The sequence below is a fragment of the Podarcis cretensis genome, assembly GCF_951804945.1.
Source record: "Podarcis cretensis genome assembly, chromosome: 8".
NCBI lineage: Eukaryota > Metazoa > Chordata > Lepidosauria > Squamata > Lacertidae > Podarcis > Podarcis cretensis.
The window spans coordinates 37,977,018-38,000,503 of NC_137177.1; the positions used below are offsets into that span (position 1 = coordinate 37,977,018).

Consider the following 23,486-nt stretch of genomic DNA (forward strand, 5'->3'; position numbering starts at 1 on the left):
AAATCAACAGACCCAGGAGAACCTGGCGAGGTGAGTAAGTGGGAAGGGCGACCGGTCTGTGCGGCTGCTGCGTGTGCAGCTTCAGAAAGGGAAGAGAAAGAAAGTGTGCGCACAAAAGCTCATCTACACAAACAGGACGTTTTGGTAGATATTCTATCCCTGGCTTAGCTCCCCAAAGAGGCCGGGGTGTGTGGGTAGGTGTGTGTGGGGAAATGTTAGCTTGAATTCTGTGCGTAATGCGCACTCTAAACCTCCTCTCCTGGGCTCCCCTTCAACTGCTTTTCCAGTGTCATTTACATTTGGCAGCCAGGGCAAAGCACCAAAGCAGTGGAGCAGATCGTTTAATGGCTGTTCAGTGGATAGAACACATAAGTGACTTGAAATGAAACCACTTCCGATCTTAACCACCTGGCCAGCAGTGTTTCGTTGGGCCAAGATTGTGCCATTGTTTCTAACTCAGCTGCCCAGAGCCACTGGGTTTACCCTGGAAAGGTAAATCATCTGAAATAAAAATGAGGTGAAATGAAGTTAAATGGGGCAGGTTTCAAAATGCTGAGTGTTCAGTTGGGATCTAGGTTTGTATGATGGAGAGGAGGTTCAAGCGGAACGCAGTCATGAAATCAGAAACCATTATGTGACATTGCAGATGTGTGTGTGTGTGTGTGAGAGAGAGAGAGAGAGAGAGCGCACTACATTACCATTTCTTGGTCAGATGATGGTGTCCACAAAGCACAAACCTTTGCCTGTTACATACTTTTTATATTTTCTGGCAGTATTTAAACTTTGTTTGTTTGTTTAAATTCACGCTAATTTCTATTAAATTGTCAAACTTTTATATAATCAATGTTCATCAAGCAAATATCTTGCTGTTGGTTAACTTCTATTTTGTCAAGACCATGTTAATCAAGTAAATAAATTCTGCAGCCATTAAAAAAAAAAAAATTGCCAGTTCTTTGGCTCAGTTCTGAGCAATACAAGATGTCCTCCACCTACCCACACAAAGCATTTCAGGGGGCAATAATCCAGATGGCCTTCTGTCTTGGTAGGGCTTGGTTGAAGGAATGAACACTGACATGTCCTTGCATTTATCTGTATGCATAATTCTCATTCTTTCCCCCAAAACAAGTGGAAGTAAAGGGGATGTACAAGGTCCTATTGTCATCTGCTTATCTCTGCCGAGCACAAAAACAAAATCAGAGAGCAGTTTGCCTTGTCAGCCCTTCTTTCTCTTCTGCTCATTACCCATTTTGTTTACATTCTTGGAATTGCCTCTCTAATAAGAATAATTTTTTTTTTTTGGATAATGGTGACAGGGGCAGGGGGATCAGCATTCACATAGTTCCAGGGCTGAAAAAGTGTCTTTTCAACTCAGTTTCTAATTTAGGGCTGAGGAATTTCCATTTCACAATCTGTCCAGGGATGTTTGGGAAAGGATATGGGGAACATCCCCCTTCTCCCCGATTGTAGGCCATGCATGATGGAGCCCCTCTGATCCTGGCCAGCTCATCAGTGCAATTCATGATGGTTTGAAACAATTAAATGGACCAAGGTAAAGCAGAAACTCCATTGACCTCTGTTGACAACCTTCTCATGTTGCACTGTAAAGATGTATGAAAGCAACCACAGCAGATGTTCATAAACGAATGCACTCTGTTCACAGTGCAATCATATGAAGTCTACTCAGAAGCAAGTCCCATTAATTTCAATTGGGTACATTCCTAGGTAAGCAGGTATAGGATTCCAGCAGATGTCACCAACCTTTTGGAGCACATTTGTGGACCAGAGAAATTGTTGTGGACCTCACACACACAAGCACACCCTGTAATATCTTCTATTGGCTACATCAGAATGCTTCTTTCCAGCCCAGTTTCAGCAGGAGTGTGTGCCAGAGGACCCAAAGAAGGCCTCTGTGGGAGTATGTGTGCCACAGCTCACTGGCAGAGGAACAGGGGTGCAGGGGGAGCGCACTGCCCCTGGCGGCACGATCTCGGTGGGGCGCCACACCCCCAAGATGCACACCAGGCCCCTGTGGGCGGCGCATCATTTACCCAGGACGCATGCCACGCCCCTGCGGGCAGCATGCCACACCCCAGGACTCGCACCAGCCATGCCCCTGCCTGCTCTCCACCCCACCCCCGCCGGAGCTCGAAGCTCCACCACTGCCACAGCTGCCACGTTGATGACCCCTGGTGCAGAACATGCTGAGCTAGATGAACCCATGACATAGCCCTGGGTAAAGAGAGCATTCATCAGGCCATGCCAGCTTGAAGCTCTGATGTCGTTCAGTGGGTCTTACACAGGACAAGTCTAATGGGCTGCACTCATTGGATGGAATCCAAATGAAGTTGGACTTGTCCAGACAAGTCAGCAAGACTTGTCTAAGGCTAAGTTAAGCCCTGTGGATTTCACTGCAGTGTTAACCCCACTGATCCTCAATTCAATAGGATTGACTTCTGACTAGACATGGTTAGGCTTGGAGTCTAAAGCAGCACTAAGAACCTCTCGATCCAGCGTGTTGGCCTGCAGACATTTTGTATTAAGTGGCAGATAATTAGAAATAATATCGGTAATAATGCAAGAGGTAAATTATTTTTAAACACTTCCCTTCATTACTGCCCTAGGTCTTCTAAACGCCGACGTGTGCAGCTTCTAGGAGCAGGATGGAGAGCAGTGAGGGGAGCTACGTCTCATCAGGAGAGGAGGAGGAGGAAGAGCTCTCCTCCTTCCAGCTCAGCGATGAACTTCAAGATCTAGAGAAGCAGCTGTCCCACATCCAAGTCCATATTCCTGAAGTTGTATTGTAAGGCGGGTCTTAAAGTCCATCTCTGTGTGAACATGGAAACACCAGCTTCATCCACACCTTCCTGGCTTAGTCTTTGCTACAGAAACCCCAGCCCAAAGCAAAAGATTTTGCATTCTTCTAAAACAGATGGGGAGCCTGTGGTCCTCTAAATGTTGATGGACTCCAACTTCCATCATACCCAGGCATTTGGCTGGGACTGATGGGAGTTGTAGTCCAGCAACATCTGGAGGGCACCAGGTTGGGTAGGACTGGAATATGTAGACAATAACTGAGCTAGATGGTTCAGTGGTCTGGCACAGTGTAATTCAGCTTCCTATGTTCTTAAAGCAGGAGAGGGGAACCTCTCACTATCTGGCCCTTAGGACTCACTCCAGGCCACACACCCTCTCCACCCACACCTCTCACCAGCCTTCTTTCACATCCTCCGTGTGTGATTTTGCCTGGCTGGGATGTGTCCTTGTGGGTGAATGACTAAGGGACTTGGGAACAGTTGAGGGAACTGGCTGTGTTTAGCCTGGAGGAGAGGAGACTAAGAGGTGATATGACAGCCACCTTCAATTATCTGAAGGGCTGCCACATGGAAGATGGAGCAAGCTTGTCTACTCCTGCTCTAGAGGCAGGGGCCTGAGCTGTGGATTCAAGTGGCGAGAAAGGAGATTCCAACAAAATGTTAGGAAGAATTTTCTGAGGGTAAGAGTTCAACAGCAGAATGGACTCTCTTGGAGGTTTGATGGCCATCTGTCAGGGATTCTTTACCTATGGTTCCTGCATATCGGGGTTGGACTAGATGACCCTTGGCGTTCCTTCCAACTCTGCAGTTCTATGATTCTATGAACTCCTATGATGCCTCTTGCTTGCCTGATGAAAGGATAGAGAGGGGTGTGCCAGTGTGTGTGAAACTAGAGTACTGTAGAAAGGAAAAATGTTCACTCTTGCTTCTCACCCCACCTGCCCACCCCACCCCCCCACCCCAAAGTTGCCCAGGAGGGAACATGGCCCATGAGCTGAAAAATATTCCCTGCCTTTGTCCTAAAAGAAGGAGCTTGCATGTACAGTGGTACCTCTGGTTACGAACTTAATTCGTTCTGGAGGCCTGTTCTTAACCTGAAACCATTCTTAACCTCAAGTACCACCTTAGTTAATGGGGCCTCCTGCTGCCACCGCACCACCGGCGCACGATTTCTGTTCTCATCGTGAGGTAAAGTTCTTAACCCGAGATACTACTTCTGGGTTAGTGGAGTCTGTAACCCTAAGTGTTTGTAACCCGAGGTGTTTGTAACCCGAGGTACCACTATATTGAATGCTGCAAGGATGGTGCTAACCCATTGCTCTACAAATGGCCCATTTATCCACTTGTTCTTCTGCATACAGTGAATTTGACTGGAGTTCCGTTGACACCAGCAACCTACCCGAGTCCTACAAGACAAACTCTCCCAAGGAGCAAATGCTGTTGCAGGTGGCTGACAATTTTCACCGACAGTATGCGCATCTCTGCCCAGACCGCGAGCCTCTCTTCCTCCACCCTATAAACGAATGCCGTGTGGAAGTAAGTGGAAGGGCTGGGATTGGTCCAAGAGTTTTACTCAGCTTACAATTACAATTGCATGGACAGAGTTTTGCATGAGGTGAGGCTCACCATGCCTTAGCTAGCAAGCTCTTTTCAGAACCAGGCTCAGACTCTACAATATATAGAGAGAAAATCAAGGAGCCCCTCTGAGCATGTGCAGTGCCATTCACTTACCACATACTTCACTGGGTGGCCTTCCAGATCTGGGACAAGGTTACTTTGCATTGTTTCTGCCTACATCCTCCCTGTGTAGAAAATAAAACTCTGTTTAGACATTTTGAGTTCTCACAAGGAGTCCTGGGAAATGCAGTGTAGTGAGTTTCCCAAGCACCCGCCTTCACCAATTACTCCAGGAAGAAGGACTCATAAGCCAGTTTAATACTGTAATGGAGATATGCACATATTTGTGCTATACCTAGTGCTGGTGCCAGGCAAATTTGCACCCTAGGCAAAGCTAACTACTTGCACACAGGCTCAAAGATTGCTTGCTTCAATTTTCAGAAATGTATATCTTGTATAAAAAATGAAAAGGACATAACTTGAAACTGCTAAATTTATTTTCAATTGCAAGAATAAGTAAAACAACAATCTTTGATTGTCTTTCTAAAATACAAAAAAAAAAAATGTAGCATGCAAATCATTTTGAATAATCCTGTAGATTGTGATGTTAAAATTTAAGGCTCTTAAAAGTCTCAGTTTCAGGCACATCAAAATCTCACTTTATGTGCCTTTTCATATCCAAATTTTGTCACCAATTCCTTCAGGTCGAGTGCTGATACTTGGGCATGTTCATTTGATATACAGGTGACTCCCCACTTCTGTGGGGGCTACATTCCAAGCCCCCCCCCATATAAGCGAAATCGTATAAAGTGGGGAGCACCCTCTATACACCCTTTAAATGCCCTCTTCCACTCTCTCTTCAATCCATACCAAAAATACTGTGTCCAAAAATATCCACAACTAGAATTGAAGCCCTGGAGCTGGCAAAATGCTGGAAGACATAAAGGTAGGCTGCTACTACTGCTGTGCTACCCCCCACACCAGCTGTTAGGCAGGGAGGCTGGGCAGCATAAACAAAGCCCTGCTGCATCTCTTTGGGGCTTCCTCTGCCCCCAGTGGCATCCTCTTCAGGCTCCACAAGGACTTGCAAGCCACAAGGACTCTCCAGCTCTCTCCTACCATTTCCAGGTTTGAATTGAAGTATTTCATTGTTTTCCGGCGCTGCGCATATATGCAGTCGCGTGCGAGTCAATTGCACGTAAGTGGGGGAACATCAGTAGCTGCTAAGTCAACTAGTCCCTTTTGCAGCCTTGTTGAGCGTATGTAAGTTATTCATAAATTTCAGCTTTGAGAAACTGTGTTCACCACTCGACACTGACAGTGGAAATGTGAGAAGGATCCTTACAGAAACAGAAAATAAAGGCACATTATCCAGGAGTTTTTGTACTTGTAGTGGCATAGACTTTGGAAGTCTTTGAGCTACTGCTATAAGTTCACACCATCAATATGTTTTGTTTCCACTGTGCATCAGTGATTTTTCCAATTTCTTGCAGGCCTTTAGTACATCTTCAGTAGATGTTTTGTTGATAGTGTATATATCATACAGGAAGCCAAACAGGGAATTGTGTTGTAGCAGTTGGAATCTCTCTTCAACAGATTGTATAGCCATGATCTAAGATAGCATAGTAGAAACCTACTTCGGATTTCTACTTTGAATTTCAGCCATAGCTCACTAGAATAATGAATACATTTTCTAAATTAAATTAAGATGTGATAGTAAGATTTAAAATTAAATGAATTTTCACTTTTTATATGTGTGTGTGTGTGTGTGTGTGTATGTGTGTGTGTGTGTGTGAGAGAGAGAGAGAGAGAGAGAGAGAGAATAAAGTTCTGTGCAATACATAGTGCAACAGTTGCACTAGCAGAAACTTGTTGTGCATAATCTGCATATCATTTGCACAAACGGCGCAAATCCCAAACAGCAGTTGTTGAGTATATGTTTGCTTTGCCAGAGGGTCATTCGGAAATTATTGATCCAAATGGGGAATTCCTCAAATTAGTCTTCCCCCCCCCTTTTTTTGCTTTTAAATGATTGATTTATGTATTTATTATTTAAAGGGCTTAATTGTTTTGCAGAGTGTGTTGTTTGTCATACCAACCACAAATGAAGAGAATATATTTTACTGAAATCAACATGCTTAGGTCTAGAATATAGAAACATTTTTTAAGTGAAAGCTATGATTTTCACATGTGCAAAAGCAGCCACGCAGCTGTGCTTCCAGGGCCATAAGTAGCCCTCCGCGGGGAGCGGGGTTTGAATGTATTGCTCTCTGCTGAAGCCCAGACTCCTTCCTTGTGATCAACTTTTCTCCTTCCCTGATACATCCACAAACCGGTGCTATTTTCTTGCAGAAATTTGTGAGCACCACTGTGCGCCCAACTCTGCTTCCTTACTCAGAGTTGTACAACTGGGATGGCTGTGCCCGCTTTGTGGCAGACTATCTCACCATGGAGCCCCTTCCGTCTCCTATCGCACCGGTAAGAAACAGGGCCTTTTTGCATTATTTTCTTCGCTCAGATTCTTTTAGGCAATGTTAGCCAACAACACTAGGGGGTGTGGGTTCCGCCGGGGCATTTCTCAAGGTCAGAGCAATGCAAAGGACAATTCCGGGTGCTGGTTTTGACTTGGGATCAAGTGAGACAGGATGCTAAGCATGTCATTAACAACCACACCTGCTTCTTCTGGAAAATTAATAGCAGGTATGGGGTGGGTGGGTGATTTTCACCAAGGCTGCAAAAAGAAGGAATGTTTAATCCTTTCCTCCAATGCTACAACCCCTTGCCAGCTTATATGAGCCCCAGGTAGCAGGAGGAATGGAAGAATCTGTCAGTTTCTCTCTGTTTCCCATTTCTTCCAGTCTTAAATTTAGTTCTACACATTTCTCCAGCAATTTGCATTTTTGAAAATATTCTCATGAAAATTCACCAGCATTTTAGCGTGAATTTATCCCCATGAACACATTTCATATGCAGTTTTGCTTCACATGCTCACTTTTGCAAAGCAACATCTCCTGATAGAATGGGTTTCTGTATGTTATTTTCATGAATCAATGCATTGTTATATGTACTTTCCCCCTCGTATATTGCATTTTTTGGTAGTCACTGTAGGATTGGCAAGCTGCATTCAAAAATTTGAAGAAGAGAGTTTCAAATGATATCTATGTTTCGGTTCTCACTTTGTTTCAGAAAGTGTGAATTTGACAAATTCAGCTTTAAATGTGAACCAAAAGACACTCCCTCCATTCCTGTTCAGTATAAGGCAGCTTCCAACAACAACTTGTTGCTTGTAACCTGCCCATCTGACTGGGATGCCCCAGCTACTCTGGACAGCTTCCAACAGAATATAAAAGAACACATAACACATCCTGTGTCCCTAACCCTTTCCATGACTATTTGGGCTGCAAGAATAATGCAGGGCACTATTCCATTGAAAACATGGTCTTTTGTCTACACAGCCCAGCTACCTGTACTCCCCGACTACGATCCTGCGCTACCAGCGGGGGAACTGCTTTGACTTCAGCATCCTGCTGTGCTCTCTGCTAATTGGCGCAGGTTATGATGCCTACTGCGTCAATGGCTATGCCACCCGGGAAATATGCATGATGGATGAGTCCAGGGAAGTGTGCCCACTCTTGAAGAAACCAGAAGAGGTGAGAGCTGTGGGTGTTTTCAGAGCCAAGCAGTGTGTGAGGGGCTTTAATTAGGACCAGGGGGTGGGATTTGAAGGGCAAAACATCAGTTGACTCCTTGGCCCTGGCTCAAGAAAGCTTTGCTAACTCTGTTCTGCTGATACTCTCCCAGCAGATGGCAACAGGAGCCACTAGGAGGCAGCAGAGGCATAATTTTAATGGGCATCAGAAAGATTTTATTTCTCTCTCTCTTGTATATGTTGATTACTTCTCTATTTTTCTTTTTTCTTTTTTCAAATTTATAAATTTTCTTTAATCATCCATATACATCCCTGTATTTCAACTGCATATTCTTAGACATATCTAAGGTATCATACCACATTTATATGCTTATATAGAAACATGTAATTTGCACATGGTCTTTAGTATATTCCGTGCATAAATACCACATGCTACTTACACATTTCATCGGTACGTTTGCTATACTATGAAATGCTATTTGAAGAGGTATAAAGGCTGAATATTGTGTATTATATAATAATATGTAAAGACTACATGCATGCATGCATGTTATGTATTAACTGTGGCATAATTAAGAAAGATCAATAAATAAACAAATGAATAGTGTATCAATGTTCATGTAAGAGCACACAAAATCATACTCATCTTATAATAACGTTAAGTCAACCCCAATCCCACAAAGTTTAAACTCGTTTTTTTATATTGGTGTCTTGCCAAATGCAAGGGGGTTCTTTTAATGAGATTCAGAAGCAATACAAACAAAAGTGAGTGAGAAGATTAAAGATTTTATTCTAAACAGTAAGCAAGATATACATTACCAAGCAAGCACTTCGATCTGCCAGTGGGAAGCCCTCAAGAAGTGGCGAGGTGACCCCCAGGTAGCCTCAGGTTGCACGAACCTGCAATCGATCAGTCCATCCATGAGCTTCTCAGAACTATGCCCCAAAACCATCCGATTTAGAGATAGCTAACTTGTTAGCCTACATGCATTGCCCAACTAGCTAGCGCAGATTATTAATGGGCTATCCTCCTCTTCCAATACCACTCATTCCTCCAAACAATGTCTAACAGAATGTACCCTGCATTATCACTGGCCTAAGAAGGTCAGAATGTACCCTGCGTTATCACTTCCTTCCAACAAATTAATTAAAGGCTGTTCTCAGCCATCAAAGAGCAGAACCAAGAGATAAAGAGGGGAAGTAAACAGAGGCAGGAAGAAATGACCATTTCAGATCACTAAATTCCTCGAAATACAAATATCTTCCGGAAAAGATTGCCCCTACAATCGGTCCAATGACTGGAGCAATTCTGGGAGCTTCTGTGGGTGAGGACCCTTCTCCTTGTGGAATGGAAGTGGTTTCATTTTTCCAGGGGTGGGTTGGCCACCCCTTCCCCCAACGTTTTAGTCCCATAGGTTCCTACATCAGCTGATGAGAAGCAATTTTCATCTTGGGATTCTAAGCATCTGCTTGCTTGCTTCTTCTGCTTCCCTTTTAAACATACCTCTGCCTTTCCTCCAAAGAACTCATGGCAGCATACATGGTCCTTCTTTCCCATTGGCCTTCCAGCAGCCCTGCAAGATAGGTGAGGCTGAACAATTCTAGCAGGGTTGCCCAGATGAGCAAAGATTTAAACCCAGATCTCTCCAGACTAAGTCGAACATTCCCTTTCCAGCACACCACATTGGCTTATACAGCAAGATATTTGCTCATAGTATGGCAAGTCCCATTCCTATCCACCCCCACTTCTGGCTCATTCATGAACTGTAATAAGCCCACACTCTTCACACTGCCAGAGGCTGCCAAAGAAACACACACAACCTTGCCCAACTGCATACAGGCACCCTCTGCTTAATGGCAGTTCATTTAATCTGAAGGTAGACAGAATGTGATTGTAATATTCTGGCAGATGAAAGGCAGTGTAAATGAATGAATGAATGAATGAATGAATGATGTAGCAGCTCAGTGGAGGCTGCTGTGATTGGGACGGGTAGGAGGGAAGGCAAGGGAGTCCAACAGTAGGTAGTGCCAGAGCCAATGATAGACAGAGACAACTAATTCTGGTCTTGTCCCCATCCTCCTCCCTGCTGAGATCTATAAGGGCAACACAGACTGAGGAGGAGGAAGTGCTTTCATCAGAACTCAATGCAATAAGAAGGCAAGGAGTGTGGGGCTGGCCAGGAGGAGGGTCAACATGGAGGGTCAGCACCCTACTTAACTGAAAGGACTTGCCTCCACTGGAACAGCTTCCTTTTTGATTTATGGCTACAGGTCGCAGTAGAGGCTACAAAACAGAAGCCCAAGAAGTATGCCATCAAGCCCCCCCGGGATTTAAGCAGCAAATTTGAGCTGCGCCAGGAAGCCAAGCAGGAGGCAATTGTGCAGGCTGCTCTGGAGAAGAAGCGGAAGGAGGAAGAGGAAAAGAGACTGGTGAGCAAGGCTTGCAGAATTCTGTCTTGCTGCAGGCACACAGCCTGGATGCGGAGAAGAACACCCACCCACCCCCTGGGAAGAATCCTGGGAGCTGAAACATAGTTCCCCCCAAATGTTTTCATTTGTGCAAAAACCACTCTGCACACACACACACACACACACACACACACATTTGTGCATTCATTAGGATTGCCCTTCACTTGATCTTACTCAAAATTGCCTTCAGTGACATAATCCTCATTTAGCAACAGCATGGTTTGTCTGAGCATCTGACCTCAGCCCAGCCAGCTAACCATGGTTAGTTTTCTGACAGTAAACCATGATGTGAAGCCATGGGGTTGTTGTTTTTTTGCCAACTTACAAACCATGCCTAAGTTTACCCAACAGCCCAACAGCCTTGTTCAGATGTGATGATTTCTTTGGCCACCTCAAACATTCATCAGACTGCGGTGGCACAAAGCAAGAACAGCTACAAAATAAACCAGGTTTTGGAGAAACAAACAATGGCTTGTTTTTTCATCACAAACCATGATTAAAGTAAACCATGGCTCAGTGATGTGCACAAAGGGGAAGAACAATTGCTTTTAGTTGTATTATAGTCATTGCTCTTCTTTGTTTCTGTGTGGCAGGAAGCTGAGAAGCCCCCGCCAGACAATCTGTATGGTCTCCGGGTCCATGGCTGGGTTCTGGTTCTTTCAGGCAAGCGTGAAGTGCCAGAGAGTTTCTTTATCGACCCATTTACAGGGAAAAGCTACAGTACCACAGACGATTACTTCCTTGGTATTGAGAGTGTCTGGAACCACCGGAATTACTGGGTCAATATGCAGGACTGTTGGAATGCCTGTAGGGTAAGCCAACGGAATGACTGGCTGGGTCTGAGTGTGGAACAATTAATTGACTTCTGGCTAGAGGGGAAATGTTTCTCTTCACCAGATCTAGCCTGAGTGATACCCTCTAGTTGTTGTTAGACTACAACTCCCATCAGGCTCAGCCCACATGAGTGATGGCCAAGGATGATGGGAGTTGTAGTCCAATAGCATCTGGATTTGTAGTGGTTGGCTATGTAAGCTTGGGGCCACTGACAAATGGGAGCTATCATGCAGTCTAGGAGTGTTGAGTAGTGGGATGGGGAACCCTGCAGGCTCTCCAGATGTTGTTGGACTCCAACTCCCAACAGCCACAGCCAGCAGACCAATGGTTGGAGATGATGGGATGCGTAGCTCCTGGAGCCCTCTTTGGATCCATCACAAGGCACATGCCTCTCCAACATAGTCCTGCCTTCGGCACACTCTTCCCATTCTAAATCAGGGATGGCCAAATCGTGGGTTGTGAACATCGCCAAATGCAATTTGACCATGACACACAGGTGGCTGCCCTCTCTTTCCACCCTGGCAAAACAGAAGGGGTGTTCACACATTACATCCAATGATTGTACAATCCATTGAGCTGCACCCCCTTGCAGTGATTCGTTCAACAAGTGTTCCGTCTGCGTAACTGTGAGCATGATAGCGGAGCTGCCCAAATCAGAATGCGTCCATGCATAGAAACAGCTTATTATACCTGTCTTTGGTGCAATGTGTGAAGGAGCCTCCAGGGAAGGAAAGGGACAGAGGTGGGAAAGAGCAAATGGAGGACAGGGTGGGGGCACAGCGGCAGCGTCTCCAAATGATCTGGACTCAGAGCATCCCTTGCAAAGTTCCTGAGATCTGATTCCTTTGGCAACTGATTGTTTTTCCAGGATCTCCAGTTTGACCTCGGGGACCCCGTGCGGTGGGAATTCATGTTGCTCGGCACTGACAAGCCCCTCCTGTCACTGCCAGAAATGGAGGAGGAAGAGGACCTTGCGGAGGACGAGGTGGATGACATGGTGAGCCATCCTGCCTTCTTCCTTCTTCCTTGCAGTGCCAGAAGATTCTGTGCTGTGCACTAGCTCTTCCTGAGGATGGGCTCATGCCTTCCAGCAGCTTCCCCAACCTGGTAGCCTCCATATGTTTTGGACTACAAAGACCATCAGCTCCAGTTAGCTGACTGGGGCTAATGGGAGCTGTAGTCTATTGACATGATGTCACCTATTTACATAGGATCAGAAGTCACTTGAGCAGCAAAAGATCCTAAGAATGCCCTCAACACCCCCCCCCCCAGTTCGTTGTCCCCATGACATGGACTCAGCTTATCACCGAACTTTCATCATCCCAGTTTCCAAGAGCTGACACTCCTGGCCTGACCAGAACTAAATGGGGTGGCAGGTTGGACCTGAAGTGATGTTACATAGCTGTGGTTGATCCCAGGAAATGTTATTTCCTTCCTTGTTGGACCAGACAGCAGGTGGGTGGCAAAGGGGAAAGAAGAGAACCTGAAAGAGCATTTGGCGTTCAGCAGCAGAGAATCAAATAGAGCAATGCAGGAGATCAGGAAGAGGCTGGCTGACTCAGTGGCAAGTCAAGACAGTGATTCCTTGCCATATCAGATATGGAAAGTAGATGGGGTTTGCCCAGATGAATATGGGGGCAGGTGTTTTGGGCAGAGCAGGATTCAGCCTCCTAACGGCTTCTTCTCCTGGGTCTTCTTGATAGATGAAGGAAGAGGAAGCAAAGGGCTTTGACATGCCTGCATCTTGGGTGGAGCAGATCCAGATATCTCCAAGAGGTATTCTTCTCCCCACTATCACCACCTTGACTGTGTTGTGAGTGGCCAAAGTGTAGATCACTGATGCAGCTCCTTGGTGCTTCAGGGATTGCTTCTGGAGAATTTAAGAGTGAGGCCATTCAAAACTGTATTGTCCTCTTCCTCCTCCCTATTCTTCCTGGGGCTGAGAGAGCTTGGGAGAAGACAAAGGTCAATGTCAATAAAGACCTTCCTTGGATGCTTTTAAACAGAGGTTGGATGGCCACCTGTCAGGGATTTTTTTAGTTGTGATTCCTTCATTGCAAGGGGTTAGACAGATTTTGGGTTCCTTCCAGCTCTATGATTATGTAGGTCGTGTTGGCCTCAGTGACCAGTTGGGAGCTCATGGGTTGGGGAAGGAAAAGAGCAGGAGGTTCAGTTGTGGATCAGGAAGCAACAAAGGATGAAAGGACTATAGAAGGCTAAGACCAGGCAGAGTACAGCAGGCACTTCAGGCAGCAGATGAAGGGGCCGAGGAGCAGCAGCAAAACATTGGAGGATGAAGCTGTGTATATCCATGGCCTGACACCCCTCCCCGCTCAAAGACAGCTGCTTGCTCTGTAGTCAGGCGCAGCTGCCTGTTCATTTGGCTTCTGTACATGGAATGGGAGGGCCGCCACCTTTGCTTCAGGCAGCAGAATGTCTTGGGCTGGCCCTGTGAGGGGGCTGCGAGGAGCCACAGCAATGTCTAGGCTAGTCTCTGGTGAGCAAGTGAAGATGTGAAATCCATGGAAGTTGATCAGCTGACTGTTGAGGCCTCCGTAGCACCTTGAATGGAACATAATAATAATAATAATAATAATAATTTATTATTTATACCCCGCCCATCTGGCTGAGTTTCCCCAGCCACTCTGGGCGGCTCCCAATCAGTGTTAAAAACAATACAGCATTACATATTAAAAACTTTAAATTAAAAACATTAGAATTAGAGAATTGCAGAGATGGAAGGGACCCCAAGGGACCCTGTAATGCAGGCAGAACTAAAAGACTTCAGAACTTTAACACCAGCTCTTGGGCCACCTAATGTAACACTACAGATAGCGTATTCCAGCGAGAAGTTTAAATGGGGATTTGTTTATTTATTTAGAGCATTTGTGCCTCGCTTTTCAGCCCCAAAAGGCTCCCAGAGTGGTTTACAGACCTTCAGTTAATACTAGACAGTCCCTGCCCCTTCAGGCTTACAATCTAAATGACATCCAAGGAGAAAGGGGGGGGGAGAGACAAGCTCAGGTGCCAGTTCTTAAATACTGTACTTGTTCTTATGATGACTGGTTTGCAGAGCATTTTGTACCATTAAAATGCATGCTCCATGGCCAATGGTCATCTTTGTTCGTCTTCTTGCTCCTAGAATTCGAGACACGTTGTCCCCAAGGCAAGAAGGTGATTCAGTACAAGAACGCCAAGCTGGAGAAATGGGCACCGTATCTGAATAGCAACGGACTGGTCACCCGCCTCACCCTCTTTGAAGATCCAGACCGTGAGCCAGCTCTCTGGGGTTCTGGACAGGGGTCTCTCCCAAGCCCACCTAGAGATGCTTCTAGCAATTGCACCTGCTGGGGGACATGCAAAGCAGATGCTCTACCCACTGAGCCACCATCTCGGCATTGCCGAAAGTTGCCCGAGTTTATGGGGCTGATAGGAATTGCAGCCCAACACCACCTGGAGGGCATCATGCTGGGGAAAGCTGGTTTTCACAATGTAATCATTTACACCAATCTTTCATTGGGTTCTCATTTACTGTAGTCAAGGTCTGATTGCTCTCAACACCCTTCTAGCAAAGTCCACAAATGAGTGGAGGGGTTCATTTATTATTGCACTTATATCCCGCCTTTCTCAAGCAGCAAAACATCCAGGGCCACCCCCATGTGTCTAGCTTGTTTGTAAGCCGCCATTGCCATGGATTGTTCTCTTCTCCTCCTAAGGCACCAAAGTGCTGGAAGTGAAGGAATGGTACAAGAACCGGGAAGACGTGTTGGATACAAGAGAGCTGAATAAGCAAACGGAAGTGACGAAGGAGTTCTTCATGCCTGGGCATGTGCAAGGCCTCAAAGGTGTGTGTTTTTATATTGTAATGTTATGTTGTGAACTGTCCTAAGATCTATGGGTATACGGCACCATACAAATTTGAATGACAACAATAACAATGGTAGCCAAGCCTTTTCTCAATGTCCTGGTTCAGGCACTGAAGTTTGGGGCTGTTTCTCCAGCAGCGTCTCATTCCTGGGTCTCGGCTTCTTTGGTTCTCTGCCAGTCCCTGATCCAGGCAGGCACTTTCACAACCTTCTCCGTGGAGAGTTACTGAGATGGGGCATTTGCAGTGGAACTATAATAATAATTTATTATTTATACCATGCCCATCTGGTGGCTTCCAACAAAAGATTAAAATACAATAGCCCTTCAGATATTAAAAGCTTCCCTAAACAGGGCTGCCTTCATGTCTTCTAAAACTCTGGTAATTGTTTTTTCCATTGACATCTGGTGGGAGGGTGTTCCACAGGGCAGGCACCACTACCAAGAAGGCCCTCCATCCCCAGATGTGTTTTGCTGGTGCCTTCTCTCTGCTATCCTTTAGGCTGTAGGAGAAAATTACCCCATCCTTTAATCAGATCATCTGTTGCTTCTCAATTGGGCTCTTAATTGCAGGTTTTATTATGCATAGAATTGTAGAGTTGGTAGGGAACCTAAGGACCATCTTGTCCAACCGCCAACAATGCAGGAATCACAGCTCAAGAACCCCTGACAGATGGCCATCTGACCTCTGTTTAGAATTCTCCTATGAAGGAAAGAGTCCACCACCTTCCAAGGTTCCACTGTGGAATGGCTTATATTGTCAGAAAATTCTTACTAATGTTTAATCGGGATCTCCTTTCTTTTAACTTAAGTTCATTGGTTTGGGACCTCTCCTCTAGAGCTGGAACAAGAGAAGTACGCTTGCTCCATCTTCCATCCGACATGCCTATGAATGTGACCATCATATCATCTCACCTACCTTGTATTTTGCAGGATATAAATGTAACACATCAAATAAATAAAAATAACACACCTTCTTTACCTGGCAATTCACCCTATTGGGCTTCTGTTTTGGGTTCCTAGCGCACGACTACATGACGATGGACCCCGAAACAGATCGCACCATGGAGTTTTATAGTGAGACACGGGTGGACGGCCTTCAGAAACGGGTTGAAACTCCCAATGAAATGGAGGAGTATTTTGAAGGACGGTCGGATTTCCTGTATTACCGGCACGCTGAGTTTGGCAAAAGAATAAAGAAACCAGGCAATGCTGCAGCTATCACTGAAAGCAATGCCCGACCTATACTGGTAAGTGGAGCACAGAGGCTCCGAGAAACAGAGCTGCAGATCAGGAAGCCCTTGATTGGCTCTGGTGCCACCTACTGTTGGTCTCCTTGCCTTCTTCCCTAATAGTCCCAGTGGGCACCAGCCACCACTACACACAGGTTGGCCCTCCCAGCTCTTTGCCATTGCTCCCAGCATCCACTGACTCACTTTGTCTAATGCTAGAGCCAGCTCAATGTGTGGCATAACATCGCCAACTGCTGCTGTGCCAAAAACTTGAATCTCCTCCTCTCCCTCGCTCTCTCTCCCTCCACCAACCAACTCCCTCCTGTTAACTTGGTGGCTAGGAGTTTGATTCCGGCTGACACCCTTTTTCTCTCCACACGCTCTTCCCAGAAAATCACTGAGAGGTTCCACAGGAACCCACAGAAACCAGCTGACGAAGATGTGGCAGAGCGCATCTTTTCAATAGTGGAGGAGAAGATTTTCTTGACCTACCACTGCAAGGAGAACTACATCACCCCCTCGAAGAGGGACTTCAACAAGCGGGCAGATGTGGACAGCATGGGGAATAAGATCATCATGACCCCTGAGATGTGCATCAGCTACCAGGTAAAAAATAGATGGGAAGATCTGCATGTTGCAGAGAGCAACTGCAGGAGCAGCTGAGATGGGGCCGAGAACTTAATGGGTCGTGGCTGGCAAGGAAGCCACTGGCAACAAACCTCAAGAGCTGGTCTTGTTTTTATCATAGAATTGAATTCAGTGTGTGCATTTGGGGACATGCATTTTAACAGATTTCTTTTTTAAAAAATATGGCAGCTAATTAGCTCATTAAGAGCCACGTGGACTACCACTCACCATACCTAACAGCAGGGCTGGCCTTGGTCCTCACATGCTTCTTCCTCCCCTTCCTTAATGCACTGTGATTCCCTCCCTCTTTCCTCATATGAGGCAATCCATGGTTTGGTGTTGCATTCAAATAAGGGAAACAATGGTTTGTGATCATTATTATGATTACTTTGATTTCTTACCCCTTGTTTGCCAGAAGACCCCAGGGCAGGTTTCAACCATTTAAAATGCAATATTAACAGTTCAAAACAAGTGACAGCCACAGGAATAGAGTGAGTCCTGAAAATAGGTCGCCCTGAACATCAAGATTGGAAATCATGGTTGGGTCGTGGTTTGCAACTGATAGTTTGTCAGCTTGGGACGTGTGTGTGGCAATCTCAGGTTTTTCTCAAAACAAGAAGCAGAGGAAGAGAGAAGAAATCAGTGTGTGAGGGGAGGTGTGAGCTTGAGGCTCCTGGCAAGTTTATGCTCTTAGTGCCCAGCTGTGGTTTGGTGGTGTATCTCAGTGGTGTATCTCAGCTGAACTTGTGTGCTTTAGCAGATTGCCTGTTGAATGGCTGCCGGCTGGGCTATGAAATCCCAGGTGGGTTATGAAGCCCTACAAGTGAGCTTAGGCCAGCCAACCATTTCTCAGCCCATCCTGCCTTACAGGGTTGTTGTGGGGAGAAAATGAAGGTGACCCTCCGTCCCCCACAGCTACTGCAGCTTCTTGAAGGAAGGGCACTGTGGAAAACTAAGTAGTAATAGGAGTATATTTTAATGCTGCCACTGGCTCACCTTTTTTGTATGGTTATCAATGACTAACTTTTAGGTTAACTTTAAGCTCGTTAGCATCCTGTTCTTACAGTGGCGAACCAGACGCCCCAAAGGGAAGCCCGCAAAGAGCTCCTGAGTGCAACAGCACCCTCTTTACTTGTGAGTCTCACAACTGGTATTCTGAGGCATACTGCCTCCGACAGTGGAGGGAGAACATAGACATCATGACCAGTCACCAGGAAATTGTCTGATCCTCTTTCAAAACCAGTGAAGCTGCCTTTTTGAGGATCCTGGACATATGTGCGGGTTGATGTGCAATGCCAGAATCATATGCCTTCAATGCCTCTAAGAGTGACCCTACACTGTTTTGAGGTGGGGGGGAGGTTTACAGTCAAGTGGTCTATACATTTTATGAAAGAAATAACTCTGAAATTAGCTGCGATTCCTTCATTGTGGGGGCAGGAGGCCAGATGTTGTGTTGGGTCTCTTCCATCGCTGTGGTTCTGTGATTCTGTGTGCCATCTACACCTCTGAGAGTGACCCTCCCTTAAACCCAAGATGTCTTATGTGTTTTGGAAGGGCTGGCCATTCCTCCCCCTCCTCCTCCCCCTTCCTCACAGGCTCCTTTGCCTTTAGGCAGGGTCCACGGAGAAGGAAAAGAAGCTGTTCCACCTGTATGAAATGATGATGCACCTGATAGAGGATGAGAAGAAATCCCGGCACCTAGTGTGGGAGTCAGAGATGGAGGTAATGGGAAAGGAGTAGAAGGCGGGTCATAGCTTAATAGTGGCCAAAGGCTTTGTCTACAAGCAAAATAGCTTGCAGAGCAGATTTGGGAAAGACCCCTTCCTGAGGCCCTGCTAAGCTGCTGCTAGTTTGAGGAGGCAGAGTTGAGTTTTTAATGCATTGCATTCTGTCAGGGAACTGCCATCAGTACTGGAGGGGGAGAGCAAAAGCCAGAGGGATTCCAGAGAGCGTCCAGGGATCGGGAGGAGCAGCCCATCTTCTGGGGAAGAGAATCAGCGTAGCACCAGTGGAGAAGGGGGGCAGCTGGGGGAAGTGGCGAGGCGGTCTCATGACTCCTTGCCTGGGACCAGCGGGGAGACTAGGGGTCCTCCGTTGCCCACGCCCTCCCTGCGCAGAAGGCTTCCGCACAGAGAGGGTAGGCGGAGACTAGGCGTCAAAGAACTTCTTTGCTGGAAAAAGTTTAAGAAATGCCCACTCACGGATTCTACCAGCGATTGACTCAGCCACGGGTGAGTGGCTGTCCAGACAGAAAAAGGTTCACTTTGGCAACCCAGCCAGGTGTTTGCACCCAGCCGGGGAGATAGGTACCTGCTTACGCATGAGCAACCCCTAGAACCATTACACATTCATTGCTCTACTCACCACTGGCATATGGCCCTCAAATATTGCCTAGAAGGAAATGTGGCCCTCAGGATGAAAAAGACTCTCCCCGCCTCTATTCCAAAATATAATGTGTGCCATTAACTATCACATTCGCTAAACACAAAACCACCTACTCTCCTTTTTTCAGATATGGTGGATCTTTTGGTTTTTTGGGAATTTTTAAGTTTTCCGAGTCTTTCTAAGCTTCAGCGATCTCTCATGCGCAGAGTGTGCTATATGCACTGGCCGAAGAGGTGTGTTGGCAACAAGGTTATTGCTAACATTTCTATCCCATCAAAGGTCCTGGATATTCTGAGGATTCGGGAGGAAGAAGAAGCAGCCAGCAAGTTGACTGTGTCTATTTATGATACCGAGAGAAATGAGAAGAGCAAGGAACAGCGAGAGGCAATGGTAGGTGATGAGGGTCATTTTTAAACTCAGGAACATTTATTAATTCATTCATTCTTTACATTTATATCCCACCTTCCCTACAAGGAGCTCAAGGTGGTGTACAAAGTTCTCCCCATTTTATTCTCACAACAACCCTGTGAGGTAGTTTAGGCTGAGAGGCAATGACTGGCTCAAGGTCGCCCAATGAGCTTCATGGCCAAGAGAGGATTTGAATTCTGGTCTCCCAGGTCCTGGTCTGGCATTCTTAACCACTGCATTCCCTCTTCCCAGGGAACCCTCCCTCTGCTAGTGGTGGGTGGGGCCAGAGGCCAAAGTGGGTGGAGCAATGGATGCTGCTGTGCTAGGCTCATTCTGGCCATGCAAAAGTAAAAGATTTCTGCACACACAAACCCAGACAAGCAATTTTGACAGTTCCTGCTGGCCAAAGCACTCAAGGTGGTTGTGGAGCAGGGCTGGGGCAGTGGGCTTGGGGAGGATCCAAGGGCCAGAAAGAGAGCTCTGAATGCTTGAATTCTGCCCCCAGGCCCCTGACATGGAACATACAAAAGGCCCTACTGAACCAGGTCTTGTTCTCAGGGTAGCTGTGAGAATCAAACTCATAAGAAAATAAAAGAGCTTCCTGTGTCAGGCCAGTGGGCCATCTACTCCAGCATCCTGTTCTCACAGTGGGAAACCAGCAAGCAGGGTTCAAGCACAGGGGCCCTCTCCCCGTCCTGCAGTTTCCAGCAACTGGTGGCAGCAAGTGTAGTAGCCACGGGCTCTCTCTTTTTATCCCCTCCTCCAGGAGCGCCAGCTGCAAGAGGAGCGCCAGCGGCAAGTGGAGCAGGATCTGGACTACCTGGCGCCTTTCCTGATCCAGATTGGTGGCATCGAGAAGATGACCAAGTGGCTGGCTTTGCGCCTGAAAGAGGACTGCCTCAGCGATTTCAAGCACCGTCTCGTTGACAAGGCCAACCTCATCCAAGCACGTTTCGAGAAGGTGCCTCCTCTTTCCTCTACCCTTTGGCTTTCTAGGCAGGAGGGCCAAAGCATGATGAGCTTTTTCTGCCTTTGGGGGGGCAGAGAAATTCAACTCGGTTCACTTTAAAAGGTGAAGGTAGGTAATCCACAAGTTCCGAAACAACCTTATTATGGACCACACCTCAGCTTTTGGTCCAAATGGATTGACAGCCAGCTCCTTCTCCTCCAGACCTAAGCTGCCCAGTGCCTGGCCCTTGCTAAGCCCTGCTACAATGCCCCTCCTTTCCCTCTCTCCACAATTTATTTCCTGCCTCTCTCTCCCTGCGCAGGAAACCCAGGAGCTCCAGAAGAAGCAGCAATGGTACCAGCAGAACCAGCTCAACATGACCCTAGAGGATGAGGATGCCTACCTGACCTACTGCTCAGATGCCATGTTCCGCATACGCATCCTGGAGCTCCGCCTCAGCAGGTACAGCAAGCAGATCTTTATAGACGAGTTGTATGAACCTGCCCAATGGTTAAGGTCTGCCTCAGAGTCCCTGCAGGTGTGCCTGCCTGCTAGCTCTATGCTGTTGGCAGGCACAAGGGTTGGGGGCTTTTCTGTGGTGGCTCCCAGGCCTGTAGAACTCCCTCCCTGGAGATGGGTGCATGGCTCTGATGCTGCAGGCTTTAAATCAGGCACAGCATCCCAAAGAACATAAATGTCTGCAGTGTAGAGGATATGCCTCTATTTTCCTCGTCATCTTCTTCTTCTTCTTCCCTTCTCAGGCACAAAGAGAGAGCTCCGCTAAAATACATAGCGTTGGAAGAAAAACTATGCAAAGACCCTCGCCTGTCTGAGCATCTCAGATTTTATATGTGACTTTGCTCCAAATTTGCACAACCGTAGCTGGGAATGACCGCTTGGTAACTCTTGACGGCTTCCTTGATCTGCCAGTGCAAAGTATAATGACCAAAGAAGAATTTTGTTCTATATTGTTTACCATTGGCCTTCCTCTTCCTCCTCTTCCTCCTCCTCTTCCTCCTCTCACTCTCTTACTCTTTCCCTTTCTCCCTCTCTCTCCAGAAAACACTGGGAGCTTCCAGACATGCAAACACCCAGTGAACTGTTTTTTTTTTCTTTGGGTGGAACTACAACTATCAATTCTCAGTTTGGAGTGGGCAGCAGCACTCACCTGACGAATCAACCAGTGACAGGTCAGGTGAACACAGCTGCCCCTCCATGCCAATCACCGCTGACCACAGCTTACAGGCCCATGTCTGTCGCAAAAGCCCACTAGCTGCAGTCTAGCTCTTCTTACATCTGTATTCATGTGAAGTGTCTTTAGGCCCCTTCATGCCTGTTTCATTTGCCAAATGTGCTCCCAGTAAATGTTTTCCTCTGGCACCTTTTGTTCTGCATCATAGAATTGTAGAGTTGGAAGGGGACGCTGAGGGCCATCTAGCCCAGCCTCCTGCAATGCAGGAATCTAAAAGACCATATGGTACTGTTGTTTGAAGGTTTCACAACTCTTTGCTGAACCCCTAGTTGAGGGCTCAGGGTGCTGGTTTCAGCTCCGCTTTGCAACCCTCAGGACCCATCTACGTATTGCAGTCCAGAAGACCTCATAGTGGTGAGCAGAAACTTCAGAGCAACAGGAATCTCCTCTCTGCCCTCCAGATGCCTCCAACTCACACAGAAGAGATAAGTAAGAAAGTGGTCAGGGCCAATGACAAGAAGGCAATGCATGGGCATATTTGTGTTGTATATAGGACAGTTGTAGGAAGCCTGAGCAGCCTTGGAACCAGAGCAAGGAGGAGAAGAGTGGAGAGGGGTGGGGAAATTTCTTTGTCCACCTGCCAGTAAAAACAACCTCTCAGAAGCTCCTATTTGCATTTCAAGAGAAGCCTCAGTTACCACCACTGGAGAGGCTTTCCTCCAAATGCAAATAGCAGCCTGTGAGAGGCAATTTTTACTGGCAGGGAGTTAAATTTTCCCACCTCACTCTCCACAGCTGCTCTATAACTAACAACAGTCATGCATAGTAATTGCATTCAAGCAATTAACATCACAGCAACTTCGACCCTGAGTCTCCCTCTTGGCTGCAAATTATCCTGCCCTTCTACTTGTCCGTATCATTGAACCAAATTTAAAGGTCCTTGGGTTGATGGCATTATGGGGGCATTGCAGTAGATGAAGAGTACAGGCAGGTTGCTTAAACCAGACAGAATAAAATCAGTCAGACCTGAGCAGCCAGACAGTGCAAAGGATGTGTGGCTCTGTGGCTTGATCAAGCTAGCTTCTAGGGCTGCATGTGTCATTCCTCTCCTCTTGTTTGAACAGCCAGGGCTGCACCAGGTTCACAAACCTTGAAAGAGAGCACTCAGCTGTGCAAGAGGGCTTCCTCCACTTACCCTGTCTCACCCCCCTCCCTCGTTTCCTGCCAAGAAGTTGATGCGTGAAGCATCTGTGCACACAATCTCAGCTACTCCAAATGAACCTGGATAGGTGGGAGTCATGGAGTGCAGATTATCTATATGGGGGGTCCAAAAGAAGGCAAAAAGGATCTCCTGGACTGGGTGGTGCAATTGGGTGTAATTTCAGACTATGGACTAGGTGGGGGTTTTTTTCTTTTTGGGGGGGGGGTGGGGATCTTAATAGGGTGC

The 23,486-nt window shown here is 46.7% G+C and overlaps 1 protein-coding gene across 3 annotated transcripts; it reads left to right on the forward strand.

Annotated features, from left to right (window-relative positions):
* The first annotated feature begins 12 nt into the window (after positions 1-12).
* DRC7 (dynein regulatory complex subunit 7) lies at positions 13-22,227 on the forward strand. 3 transcript variants are annotated; one of them, XM_079988381.1, is made up of 18 exons: positions 13-30; positions 2,622-2,800; positions 4,175-4,349; positions 6,783-6,908; positions 7,886-8,080; positions 10,351-10,509; positions 11,142-11,360; positions 12,251-12,379; positions 13,086-13,158; positions 14,525-14,653; positions 15,099-15,227; positions 16,270-16,496; positions 16,869-17,084; positions 18,717-18,827; positions 19,770-19,880; positions 20,665-20,859; positions 21,170-21,309; positions 21,609-22,227. In XM_079988381.1, the coding sequence occupies exons 2-18, from the start codon at positions 2,661-2,663 to the stop codon at positions 21,700-21,702; spliced, it is 2,568 nt and encodes an 855-aa protein (XP_079844507.1). In that variant the 5' UTR covers positions 13-30; positions 2,622-2,660; the 3' UTR covers positions 21,703-22,227. The 3 variants fall into 3 exon arrangements, with proteins under 3 accessions (XP_079844507.1, XP_079844506.1, XP_079844508.1); XM_079988380.1 differs by lacking the exon at positions 13-30 and adding an exon at positions 33-144; XM_079988382.1 differs by lacking the exon at positions 13-30 and adding an exon at positions 87-105.
* The last annotated feature ends 1,259 nt before the right edge of the window (positions 22,228-23,486 follow it).